We start from the raw sequence: 14201 nt of genomic DNA, 5'->3' as shown, positions 1-14201 counted from the left end.
CTGTGGTGAATGATCTTGCTTTTCCCATCGTAGTTTATTAAATATGATATTTTCAATCATTAGTAGTTATCTCTACAACCACTACTCTAGTTCAGGCTACCTTCATCTCTCACCTGGACTATTTCAGTAGCCTTATAACTAGTCTCCGACCATTTGGCACCATCTATCTTTTAAGCAATTACTGTTAAAGTTTCACAGTCAGCTTTTTTGGGGGTGATGAGTGGAGAATTTTCAGCATGGTAAGTTTGCAGAGCTTAACTATAAGTCCAGTGAATTTTGAACTGAAGATCTCTTACTAGTAAATCTTCTATTGGTAAATTTCACTGTAACAATATTCTTCATTGCACCAAAACCCTTTAAATTGCATATAAAATAGGACATTCTTGAAAATCTAATATGTATGAATATATCTGCAGATTCTGATGGTTTTAAATAGTTTTAAATAGGCATCATATTACTCTGATGATGGAGTCTGAATTATGATAAGTTGATGGTGAAAGTGTTTCAAATTGGCATTTTTAAGTTGAAGGTTGTCTCATAAAATTTTCCTGATTTGAAATACCGATGACAAATAGAAAGTCAGTTAGATTTACTAAAAATCTAAATTTTAGTCTTTTAAGTACAGTAATTATTCTTCATAATAAATTAGTATTACATATAAGAAATTAAAATATATAGCATGATGTAAAATAACTTGTAATACATAAGTTTATTTGCTGTAGCCAAAATTAAAGGTATGTTGAAAGGATCCTTAAGTTTTTTAGTCTGTATTTTGAAAACTACATTTCTTCCCTTTGATTCTCATTAATAATACTTCTAATATTTTCAAAAACATAATTTCTTTACAATTGCAACTAAAAATATCATGAATGATATGATTTACTGCATATTCAAAATTAGTAAAATTTGAACCAAAAATAAATTGCATTATTTACTTGGTCTATTTTGCCATAATGCAAAAGTAGACTGCAGCATAGGAATCAAATATTTCATGTACAAATTAAAAATAGTTGTCTTCTGTCTATGGCCATGCCGCCCTGAACATGCCTGATTCAGTCTTGTCTGATCTCGGAAGCTAAGCAGGGTTGGGCCTGGTTAGTACTTGGATGGGAGAGCACCTATGAAGATCTGGTGCTGTAGGTGTTTTGAAAAAAAAAAATGGTTGTTTCCTGAGTTCCAACTCAATTTTTTGTTTGAATGTCAAACTTCACAGTTCTGAGCAGTTAACATCTTATACAAAGTTATCTTCTCTTACCAAATTTCTTATTTTTATTGATTGTATGAATCTTGATTTTTAGAGTTTCTTGAGCCTTAGAGGCAACTTCGATTATTCTTTCTCCCTTATCCTCCACTTTTCATTGGTCACAAAATTTGGTCAATTCTTCATTTAAAATATATTTCAGATGATGTTTTTTATAAGATTTCATTGCAAGAAAGTATTTTGCTGTGTTTAAAAATCTTTGAATAGTGGTATAATGAAAAGAGTAATTGACTTAGGAGTCAGATCTCAATTCACACCACAGATCTCAATTTACACCAGTTGGACAAATTAACTTTTTAATGCCTTTGTTTATTCTTTGAATGAAGGTAATAATGCCTGCTTCATAGGATTGTTGTGGATTAAAGGTAACATGCAAATTGAATGGCAATTAGTATAAATTCAACACATTTAATTTTTTCCCCTGGATTTCCTAAAGAGCAGAGACTGGCAAATACGTAATTTTTTATCTCCTTAAGTATTTTTCTAACTTTAAAGAAGTGTTAGAATTCAAACTGTATTTCTTCAGTACTTATTAATTGGTATTCTAATGAAACATTTAATAATGTTTTTTGGCTGGTTATTTCTGTACTTGCCATCACCTATATAAAATGCTTATTTCTTAGTTATTTCTGGGTCCTCTGCATTTCTCTATCCCCTCAGAATATAAAATAGGTATCAGAATCTTGGCATATCACTTTTGGGATGTTTTATATTCCTGTTTAAGATTTTATTACTTTAAACAGAAGGTTTTGTTGTTTTTATTTTTGGTCTCACTTGAGTCTATTCCAAAATACACTTCACTCTTTAAATGACTAAGAATTACAGAATAATTGGGCTGAATTAATGAGGTTTTATCCTATAGTTGAATATTTGAAGTTGGAGTAGCTATTTCCTTTTGTTAATTTAAATATTCTTGCTGTGCTTATTATTAATTTTGCTCAGGAAATCTAGTTAATACAATAACGTTATTTAGGGTAGGACATACCTTATTTTCCTAGAGAATCAAATCTTCATTTTGTTTGGACTCTTGGATCTATGTGTTAATTTGGCAGGCTTTGCTCAAATTTGAGGAAGACTATTTAAACTACTTAAGAGTACCTTCCAAGTACTCAATATATACATTATTCTCACTACTTATAAATATTACAGATTATTATTAAAAGAAGACCACTTGAGAACCTAGGTCATACTTTATTTTCTTTTTTTACTTATAAAATTTAAAATTTAGAGATTCAGACAATGCCACAATTGTTAATTATGTATTCTTAGCTGGCTATCCCATAACCTGTTTCTCTTTAATACAATCTAAAGAGACAAAAGAGTGAAAGTCTTAGGATCATTATCAAAACCTTTGGCACTTGCTTATAGGTAATGGTGGTAGAGGAAAACAAAGAGAAGCAATGTTTCAGGAAGATCGTTTTGTGGTTTAAAAAAGTTAAGATGTTGATGGCTCCAGAGTGTTAGTGAGAGACAGGCATTTTTCTTCACTATTATACTCTTTTGTCCCTAGTTTTAATGAACACCCAGAATGTTTTATTGGCCAAGATTCAGGAAATGAATATACCTCTGAGTATGCTTGTGAATAAGTCTGTTAAAATAGTTATGTGTTTATTGTCCCACTTCTAAAATCAATATAGAGATTGTCATTTCCTGTTTCAAATATTTGAAGGAACACATGGTAGGCAGTTATTATTCAGAAATATCAAGGCTAAACCTTGAAATTATGTGTTTGTCAAAATCTAAGATTGTATAATGTATTTCCCAAATATATATACTTGTTAGTGCCTTGTTTTCTTATCTTGATAATTTTATGGTAGGATTACTACATTAACCAAAGCAGAGAATAAGGTATTTGTTTATGGAATTTTTTAGTGAATATATTTCGGTCTTGAAACTGTCTGGTATAAAAGAACGTATAGGTCTTATTTTATGTAAGAATCATTGCTAGGTATTAATGGGACTTTCAAATTGGTCTGACAGTTGTGCAGAATATAAACATTCACAAGGAACATAAACTACTGGTTTAAATATCAGACCTTCAAAGCAATACTGAAGCACTTTGATAAAACATAACAGTTAAAATCATGTAAAGCAGGGAACAGCAAACTTTTCCTGTTAAGGACCAGACAGTAAGTATTTCAGGCTTTTTGGGCCATATGGTCTCTGTTGCAAAGATTCAACTCTGCTACTTTGGTGTAAAAGCAGCCAGACAATACATAAACAAATGAGAGTGACTGTGTTTTGATAAAACTTTATTTAGAAAAAACAGGCAGGGGACTATAATTTGTCAATGAGTTTCAATTTAAAAATATACCATATATGGGAACTCTCTGTACTTTCTGCTCAGTTTTTCTGTAAACCTAAAACTACTAAAAAATAGTCTATTACATGTCATAGAAAATAAAAGTAATTAGAATCAAGTAATGATCAAAACCTCCTTGGAATCTCTTGGTTTTCATTGAGTGATAAATCCACTGGATGTCTAAATCCTAATCATCAACTGTCATGTATGTTCTCAGAGGGTCTCACACTTCTGTGTTAACAGGGATCTGTTTTAGAACTTATTTTATTCATTGATTAAAACAAACAAAAAAATTGTGACATGCTCTTACCATGTAACATAAACACCCAGAGCACCTTTTTCAACTTGGGGGAATTGTTAGAGAAATTGCTGATATAAATCATTTACTTGGTTGAACAGAAAATAATTACTGAAGAATTTAAAATTGTTACTATTCTATCATTAATATATTAACTGTTTAAATTTCCATCTTACCCTGAATATACCAGAGTATGTTTTTGAATAAGTTAGTTAAAATATTTACAGTCATTAGCTGTAATATCCGTGTAAGTCATCTGCCAATTCATTTGAAAAATTGGGACTAATGTGTTGCAGCTGAATTAACTTTAGAAACTTAAACATGACTGTAATTTATATATCTACTTTTAACTTTTATATTGTGCAATATAATACAGAAAAGTACATAAAACAGAAATGTCCAGTTTAACAAGTTATTTTAAAGCAAACATTAGCAGAACTACCATGTAAGTCAAGAACTAGAGCATTGCCAGCACCTCGGAAGCTTCTTATATGCTCCTTTCCAACTATAACTTCTTTTCTTATCCCTAGGGCTAACCATAATTCTGATTTTTATAGTATCCATTTCCTTACATTTCTTTATAGTTTTATACCAAGCATGCAGCTCTCTACAATATTTCCTGTTTTAAAACTTTACAGGTGGAATCATAAAGTATGAATTTTTCAGTATGTAGCCATTTTAGCCATTCAACAATAGAAAATGGCTGAGGTAGACTGAAGTAATGGGATATTGAGCTGTGTTCAAGCCTATCTTCAGTAAAACTCTTCGATGGGTGACCTGTCACAACATTTTTGGTGCCTCTTCCTGCCCTTTAACTGCACTTCTGTCATGCAGGACACTGTTGCAGGTGCCTAGTGACAGCCATGGTGGGTGGTGAAAAGCAGATCCTTAGCCTTTGAAAACAGATTTCTCAGTGTCTCTATGAGACCTTATATTGTTCTGCAAATTTTGTGGCGATAGGATTAACTTTGTTATATTTTATAAAGATCATTATAAAGATTTTAATAATGTAAATGTTAATGTATACATGTAGTAGATACACATATATACATACATACTTGTGTTTCTTACAGAAGAAACACTTTAATCTCCTAAAACATTTGATTTTATAGAAAAAATACTTTGTTTTTCAGGTGAAACTTCCACCGATGATGGAAATCATAACTGCTGAACAGCTGATGGAATATTTAGGTTAGTGTTGAAAAGTGGATGATTTTATATCTCTTTCAAAATAAAAGTTTTCAAAGCTAATATATTACCAAATTTCACCTTCCTGAAGTGCTATTATATAATTTATTTTAAAGTTATAATTTTTAATCTCAATTAAAATTTTTTATTGGTATGTTACCGTTCTTGGATGTTAAAGCCTTCTTTCTGACCAGGATTAAAATTCTGTAATATAAATAAGGAGACTGAATGCCATCTAGAAAACAACAAGATACATATTAATTCTAATAAATTGCAAAATGAGAAATGGCACAGAAACTCTGACATTGCATGTAGAAAGTGTTAAAAAATGCGGAGCAGAATTAAAGACCCAGGAGGTGATTTAGAGCAGTGCTGCCCAGAGTATGTATGACTCATGGACCTATGCCAGTCTATGAAATGTTAGCTACTAGTCTTCAGTGAGATAGGGGCTTGTACTGGAATGTAAAACATTTACATTAGTAAACTGTTTAGTTTACCTGAAATTTTTTCATAGCAAATTTTTTTTGATGAAGGAAGCAGTGTATTGAATTGCATTCTTATGCAAATTTCTAATTTCAAAACAGACCAGTAATACACAGTTTGCAGACCAGCTGTACTGAGTAGAATTTCTTTACAGAGCAGGTAATTGTATATTACACTGAGGTCTTTTACAATTTAATGAATAAAAATTTGTATATATATATATTTATACGGTTGCCTAATAGGAAATCTTAATCCATGTTCTCACAATATTTTTAGGAATTAAATTTTTATTTTTTTAAAAAAATTGTCAGCTGATTAGTTTGTCTGCACCATTCCAGACAACTAGCTAACTGGTTTTTTTGTGAAATGTAGGCTTAGTGAAGTGATTGAGACTGCAGCTTTTGGAAGACCCTTTTCTTTATATAATTAATATCATTTAATCCCATTTACTGGCTAGATTATTTTGAATACCTAGATATGTAGAAGTAGAATTTCTGTTTATACCTCTTTTAGTCTAGCTTAGTGATTCTCGGACTTTGTGATTTTAAATTTCATTTCATGAAAAGGCTGAAATATGTTTGGTGCTTTGGAGGAACAGCTAGTATAATAGCCAAGGAGAGTGTGAAGTGGAAGTAGTAAGAGATATTAGAAAGATAATGGGGTCAGATCATATAGGGCCCTGTAGGCTATTACAGCAACTTTGACTTTTGCTGGAAGTGATTTGGGAAGCCATTAGAAGATTTTAAACAGAGAAGTGACATGATTTGACTTTAAGTTTAACAAGAATTCTCTGGCTCTTATGTTGAAAATAGAACTTAGATGGGGTTAAGGACAGAAGCAGGGAGATCAGGAAGCTATTACAACTGACAAAAGTTTGTGGTGACTTCAAACAGGGTAATAGAGTGGAGATTGTAAAATGTGGTCAGATTCTGGATATAGAGCTGACAAAATTTGCTGATCGGTTGAATGTGGAGTGAGATGAGAGCGAAATCAAGGGTGACTCCATGGTTTTTGGCTAAAACAGCTGGAAGGATGGAGTTAACATTAACTGAAACAGGAAAAAGTGGAAGGAAAATGTTTCAGGAGAAATATCAGAATTTTGGTTTTGAGATGTTTATTGGTATCCAAGTGGAAATATCAGGAAGGCAGTTGGATATAAAAATCTAAAGTTCAGAGGGAAGGTCTAGATCAGTGCTATACAATGGAACTTTCTGTGATGATAGAAACGTTCTATAATGTGCTTTCCAATTTGGTAGCTACTAGCTACATGTGGCTCTTGCACTCTTAAAATACAGCTAATGTGACTGAGGAGATGAATATTAAATTTAACTAAATTTATATCCCCACATGTTGCTACCGGCTAATGTATTGGACAGTACAGATCTAGCCTATAAATCTACATTTAGGAGCAGGAAACATGACAGGTGAGTTAGACTAAGTGAGATCATGAAGAGAATGAATGTAAATAGAGAAGAGAAGAGATCAAGGACTGAGTCTAGAACATGCTAATGATTAAAAGTTGGAGAAGAAGGAGGAACAGGCATGCTCAGCCAGGTAGAAGAAAAACAGGAGCCTGATTTCCTAGAATCCAAATGAAGAAGAGTTTCAATGAAGAGTGTGAAATTAACTGAATTAAATGTTGCTAATAGTTCAAACAAGATGAAGACTTAAAAATTGACCATTTCTTGAGCCATAAGGTGGTCATTGGGAACCTTTCCAAGTACATGAGATGAAAACCTGACTGGAGTGGGTACTAGAGAAAATTGAAGTCTTCATACGTAGCCAGTAGGAATGTAACATAATGCAGGCACTTTAGAAAAATTTGTCGGTTCCTTAAAAAGTTAAACATAGAATATAACCCTACAGTTTTACCTACAAAAAGTAAAAACACATTCACACAAAAACTTATCCAAGAATGTTTATAGCAGCATTATTCATAATAGCCCAAAAATGGGAACAACCCATATGTCTATCAATTGGTGAATGGATAAAGAAAATGTGGTATATTTCTACAATAAAATATTATTCAGCCATAAATAGGAATGGATAAACCTTAAAGACGTCATGCTGTCAAAGAAGCCAAGTCACAAAAGACCACATTTTGTATGATTCCATTTATATGAAATACCTGAGACAAAGAGTAGATTACTTGTTGCTTAGGACTGGGAGAGTTATAGGAGGAAAACAGGGATTGACTGCTATTGAGTACAGAATTTCTTTTAGGGAGTGATAAAAATTTTCTAAAATTAGGTCACGGTGATGATTTCATAATCTTGTTAATATACTTTTAAAAACAAATTGTACACTTAAATGGGTTACTTGTATGCTTTATGAATCATCTCAATAAAGCTGTTTTTAAAAAGGAAATTGGTGGAAAAGAACTGGAATACTTTGAACAAATAGAAGAATTAGTCTAAGTAGAGATAGTTCATCCATAGAAATAGGAGAAAAGACAGACTATATTAAAAATAGATGCAGGTAGATGGGTAGATGTGGTTGTGGTAGCTTGTAGAAGCTATTTTGAGTGCTTTTATTTTCTCGATGAAATAGGAAACCAGGTCATCAGCTGAGGGAGGCTGAAGGAGGAAATGTTGAAGATGAGAGGGAAGGTATAACATAGTTGCCTAGAAGAGTGGAGTAGTGAATGGGAAGATGCGATATGATTCCTGGGCATTACCTCTGAAGTTAGTGAGACCAGCCAGCATGGTGGTATGATTTCTCCAGTTATATTCAGCTCCATGAATATAGGCCTGAATAGTGAGGGAGCAGGATTTAACCAGAGCTGGGTTTTTGCAAGTGAGTATATTGCAGTAAGTCTAGGGAATTGAAGGTGCGTGTAGAGAGTGATTATAATGATGGGCCATAGAATTTAAGTTGCATAAAGAAAAAATGAGTATATTAATATGTTGAAGGAAAATGTGCTGGAATTAATGGCCAGTCCTGCCAGGACAAATTATTTAATTTTCTAAGCTATTTGAATTTTCTCCTCTTGAGATTCTCCAGTTCTCCGGAAGAACCAGAGATGCATTATTGATACTTCCAAATAATTTGCCCACAGTATATGCTCAGTAAATATTTGCTAGAAAAAAAGGAAAAGCGCAGGGGAACAAGTAGTGTGAAGGAGAAGGGTATACTTTTGAGTATATGATGAGTCTTTCAGCCTTCTTTAAATCACCTAAGAAGGTACCCAGATGAAGACAGCACATTATCTAACCTCTCTGAGCTTTGGTTTCCTCATCTGTCAAATGAAGCAGTCTTAAAATTTGTGATGCTTTTATTTCAAACTCCAGTCTTGTCCTTTTGTACTGTTAGCACCGCCACACTTACACCCTCTGGCTCTGCTCATGGGTCTCTGCCACTAAACTGTATCCACAGTTATGGGGACTGACAGCAAAAGAGTTCATTTGGTCTCAGAAGGTGTGCAGAAAAAAGCAAGTAGAGTGGTGTTAATAGTCATCATGGAGGTTTGGTATGTTAAATTTATCTGTTAGCTAGTGAAGCCTGGAGGAAGCAGGACACAGGCTAGAAAATTTTAATGGGGAAAAAGAAAAATTGATGAAATATCTAGGTCTAGGGTAGCAAAAGAGGTTCGGAAATCCTGGGTGAGGGGACTCAGCTACTAGGGGCAGCATGAAAGTAACATAATCCTAATGGGAGGTGGGGGAGAAACGAGCAAAAGTGATATGAGAAAAGAGATTCTGAAGAATTTTCCTCACCAAAAGTAAACTTTATTCAGGACTAATCCTGCCAGGACAAATTGTTTAATTTTCTAAATTATTTGAATTTTCTCTTCTTGAGATTACTCCAGTTCTCTAGAGGAACCAGAGTTAATAAGCAAAAGTAGAAAGATTATAAGAGAAACTATTAATTGCTTTTCTAGCACTTAGCTGAGGAACCACAAAGAATGAGAAATTTGGCAAAGGTTAGAGAAGGATTGAATTTTAATTTGGAAATTTTTGTCACTAGAGTAGTAGAGTAGTGCCATACATGGACAAGGCTTGTTGGGGGCTTTGGCATAAAGAAAGGAGCAAGACAGGCTAGGATACCTAGGACGTGCTAGGATGTCTAATAAAATAAGGTGGGGAAGAAGTGTAGGTGGAAGGCAGAAAATGGGTAGGAAGATAATGTAAAAAAGTGTAACACAAATTGGAACTTATACTATAACTTTACTCATCCAAACTTGTTTGTCTGATGATTAGACTAATAGTATTACAGTAAGGAAAATAGCTTTTGGGATGGTGGTGGTGTCTGACTTTTTAAAAGATAATTTATTTTATCTTTTGAGTATAAAAACTATATAGGGAGGTCGGTGTTGAAGCATTTTGATTTTGTCCAGAGTTGACCTTGTCTCCTCTTTTTTCCAAATGCTCACCTGGGTTAAGCTAACTACTGCCAAACCCTCTCTTCCATTTTTCTGCCTAACGAAGCAATCAGGTTTTTGTTTCTTGATTTCTGTTTGTCTGAAATATTCCACTATTAGCAAAATCATATGAATTCTTTCTTTGGAATTCTTTCTTCGTATACTAATACTTCACAACATGATTTATTGCAAACTATTATTTCCTCTCCCTTCCAAATTACTGTACATACCAGTTATCTTTTGAAAGCATCAATTTCATTCTGCTCTTGTCTACTTAAAAACATAAAGATCCCTTGTGATCTTTCATAAGTAGCTATATTATTTTTGATTGTCTATAATCTGATTAAATTTACTTGTCCAGCCATATTTCTCACCACTCTGCATCTTATGTCTTACATGTAAACCTTCTTATGAGTTATCCATATGAAATGATGTTTCTTAATATGTACTTTTTCTATTACTCTTTCTCCCTCAAAGAATGCTTTTTCCTTCATTGCCTTGTCAAGTTCTGCCCTTTTCTGAATCCAGTTTAGATACTACCCCCTCCAAAATATATGTCTAAGCGCTACAGGCTTTATCAATATCTCTTTTCAAAATTATTTGATACTTAAGGCATTTATTACATTTTTACTATATTATGCTTTATCATCTTATGCAGTTTCCTTTTGTTCTTTGCTCAACCAAATTATTGCTTTTTTAAAAGAACCATTCATTTCCTAATATTTGGTTTAACCCACTACTAAACACATAATAGACTCTCAATAAATAATTATTGATTGAAATAGTATTGTTGACCAATTACAGATAATAAAGGTTAGGTAAGCTAGACAAAATAGCACTCTTAAGAGACTTATTTGGGTATCTAAAACTGAAAGATGCTCCTTTAGAAACTCAAATTCAGCCCTTTAAAAATATCTGATTCTTTTGTTCAATGAAATATAGGATACAAGTATAGCAATTATATTCTCAATTATTTAAATACATAATACGTAGAATTTACTCAAAGCATAGTTTTCAGTTAAATGTATCAAAACCTCAATACATATATTAAAAAATATGTACATGACACACGATGTGCCATATAGAATAAGGACTCAAAAATATTCATTAAATAGACTTGCTTGTATATTTCTATAAATTAATTTAGAGCTTTTGGAGTTATTGTACCTATGCAGAATAAAATGTTTACTAGTTAGGTTTGTTATCGTAAAGTTCTAATTAAAAGTACAAATAATAATATATTGATGTTCACAGGAGTTCTTTTACCAGAGTCGTAAAGCTTAAGAGAATACTTGATGTATTCTTTAGAAGTTTATTTTGAATTAGAAGATAAAGGTTATAAATAATTTTGTCAACTTGTTAGTGATTTGGGAGGCTGAGTGAGAAGTTAGTTTTATATATAACTGTATCTCAAAATAAATTCCGGATAAATTAAATATTTAATTATTAAAAAAGACAAACAAATATACATGAAGAATACATATGTGAATGTTTATATAGTTTTAAGAGATGAAGATCTTTCTAAACATGACATCCAACCCAGAAGCTGTAATAGAATAATTTGACTGTATTAAAATTAAATATTTCTGCATCACAAAAAGTAGACAAAAAAACATCACCATAAAGTTAGAGAAGCCCATGTGAGGAAAAAATATTTTCGACACTTATAACAAATAGTAAATGTTCTAATTCCTCTAATTGAAAAGGAGCTTTTACAGTTCAATAAGAAGAAATAATACTTCTATAAGCAAGCAATTCAAAGAAAAGAAGTGTATATAGTTAATTAAAAAGACAAAACAGATAAAGATGTACTTAAGGTATTAAAATTGAGCTACATATGTTTAAAAGGTACCACATATACTAAAAGTAATACATATATTAAAAATGTGTATATAAAAATACATCGTTTTTTTACATGCTAAAAGATTTTGTTTACTTCTCAGAATAACATTTAGAAGACTGATAAACCTGTTCTTAGAAAGATATTAGGATAATAGTTATATTATTAATAGCAGTGAAACTTGATACAGTCTTTTAGAGCTTTATTATAGTGACATGGAAAGATGCTCAAATATATTATAAAATAGAAGAAAAAGTTCAAAAGCATTAGACTATGTACATTGAAAAAAATATGTGAGACTAGCAGACAGCATCAGTTTTCCTTGAATAGAATTGGGGGTGGTTAATTTTATATATCACTCATTGCTATAATTTATAATTAAAATCTATTACCTTTGTCCATTAAAAAAAAGAAATCCTACCATTTGCAACAACATGGATGGACCTAGAGGTTATTATGCTGAGTGAAATAAGTCAGACAGAGAAAGATAAATACCATATGATTTCACTTATATGTGGAATCTAAGAAACAAAAAGCATAAACTAATCAAAAACAGACACAAATATAGAAGACAATCTGGTGACAGACAATGAGGAGGGGGCGTTGGGGGACTGGGAGAATGGGGTGAAGGGTTAAAGAAGTACAAATTAGTAGTTGATGGATGGTCACGAGGATGAGGAATATGGCATAGGGAATGCAGTTAGCATTAATATATTAGCTAGGTAGAAAACCAGAGGAGAGAAGGAGCAATTAGGGGGATCATTTTATAAACTATATAAATGTCTAACCAATGTATTGTATGCTTGAAACTAATTAAAATAAATAAACATTTTAAAAAATCTATTACCTTTGTAATCAGAAAAAAATAATATTTTAAAAAGATAACTTTACAATTTCTTTTTACAGGAGATTACATGCTTGATGCAAAGCCAAAAGAAATTTCAGAAATTCAACGTTTAAACTATGAGCAGGTAATAGGAATAATTTTTTGTCACATTAAAATATGTAATTTTTAACCAATGGATGTATGTATTCATGGGTCTCTATCAGTGGCTGCTCTCAGTTTTATATGAATATACATGCTATATAGAATGAAGCATAGATATCATTCTACAGGACTATGTAGAATGATAACCTGGTATTTTCCTGGTAAAATTGACTTTCAAGTGATTTTGTCATTGATTCATTTTTCCTCATTTTAGTTATTTTTATTTTATAATTAAGTTATGTTTAGGAGAAAGTCGAGCAAATTATTTCTAGGATATATCATTAGAACAGTTAGGACTCTGCTGTTTCGTAGTTTCACTGTGTCCACATTTCTTAGTGTGTTCTTCAGAGATTCTGTTCTGTAATATAGGAGGGATTACTAGGCTCAAAATGATCAGAGCTGGAAGAAAGCAAGCAGAGCATCCTTTTCTTCAGTGTTCTTCCTTTAACAGTAGAAGGCAAGAAGAAATCAGGTACTTATAGTGGAAGGAAGTCTCAACCAGAGAAGAAATAGACATCATTGGAACCTTTATATTTACTTTCAAAGCTTTTTTATATACTTTTACTAATATCAATTTCCAAAAAGGGAGCAAAACTCATTTCAAAATTTCAAAATTTCTTGAATTTAAATGTCTAAATAATCTAGTCCTAATAGAATAGAAAAGCTAACATGTTGCATTGCATCACTGTGTAAGGTAAGAAATCTGTATCTAAAGCCAAATTGATACGCTAAATCGTTTACATTCTATTGAAATTTGTAGCTTAAAGCAATGATTTCTAAAGATTTTTTGCAATAGAAACCTCTTTTCAAATAAAATCTTATGATAACCTCCAATATATAAAACCAGTAAATGATATTTTATGAGTATAAGATGATACAGTTCAATTTCTATTATTTATCAAATTTATGTCATTTCTTACTGAAATCAGTGAGGCTGTTTTGATTAATATGAAAACTTGAAATTAGAAATTATGGATGATAGTTGTAATTTCAACTCAATCTCAAAATTCACTTTACTTCTGTTGCACAGTCTTGAGAAAATCTAAATATCAGCATTTTGTTTGTTTCAAGTCCATCTTGCAGTCTCAGGATACGCTTCCATTAAGGTGATGTAATCTTGAAAAATGATTGAAAGTAAAATTCTGTTTCAAAGTTGAAACAAACAATATCTAACAACTGCTTGCATTTCTTATAAACATGGCAGACAAAAGTACCCTGCATTTAAAATAAGCTCTAAAACTATAAGGTATTATGATTACATTACCATTAGCTTTGAGAGTAGTATGTAACAAGCTATTATAGCTGAGTATAAGCTGGTATTTAATGTTCCACAGGCATGATATAATAGTGTGTTTTTTTGTATAATTTTATGTGAGCAGAAATGTTCAAGCTTAAATTTTAGGAAGACCAATGCAGAGTTGCCATCTTCCTAATTAAAACCTCTTTACTAGAAGTTATAATGTAAAAAAGAGCATATTTTC

General features: G+C 31.9%; 1 protein-coding gene and 1 pseudogene across 1 annotated transcript in view; both read left to right on the top strand.

Annotated features, from left to right (window-relative positions):
* MINDY2 (MINDY lysine 48 deubiquitinase 2) overlaps positions 1-14201 on the top strand; it is a 55114-nt gene that overhangs the window by 7609 nt on the left and 33304 nt on the right. Inside the window, exons 2-3 of the mRNA XM_011363420.2 lie at positions 4995-5052; positions 12639-12703. Of these exons, the coding sequence (XP_011361722.1) occupies positions 4995-5052; positions 12639-12703 (123 nt within the window). The remainder of the gene's footprint in view (positions 1-4994; positions 5053-12638; positions 12704-14201) is intronic.
* On the top strand, positions 1020-1143 carry LOC111742090 (annotated as a pseudogene).

Source organism: Pteropus vampyrus, unplaced genomic scaffold (genome assembly GCF_000151845.1).
Source record: "Pteropus vampyrus isolate Shadow unplaced genomic scaffold, Pvam_2.0 Scaffold85, whole genome shotgun sequence".
In the NCBI taxonomy this organism is placed as follows: Eukaryota; Metazoa; Chordata; class Mammalia; order Chiroptera; family Pteropodidae; genus Pteropus; species Pteropus vampyrus.
Note: the sequence above shows the minus strand (reverse complement) of the source record. Positions and strands in the feature narration are given on the sequence as shown.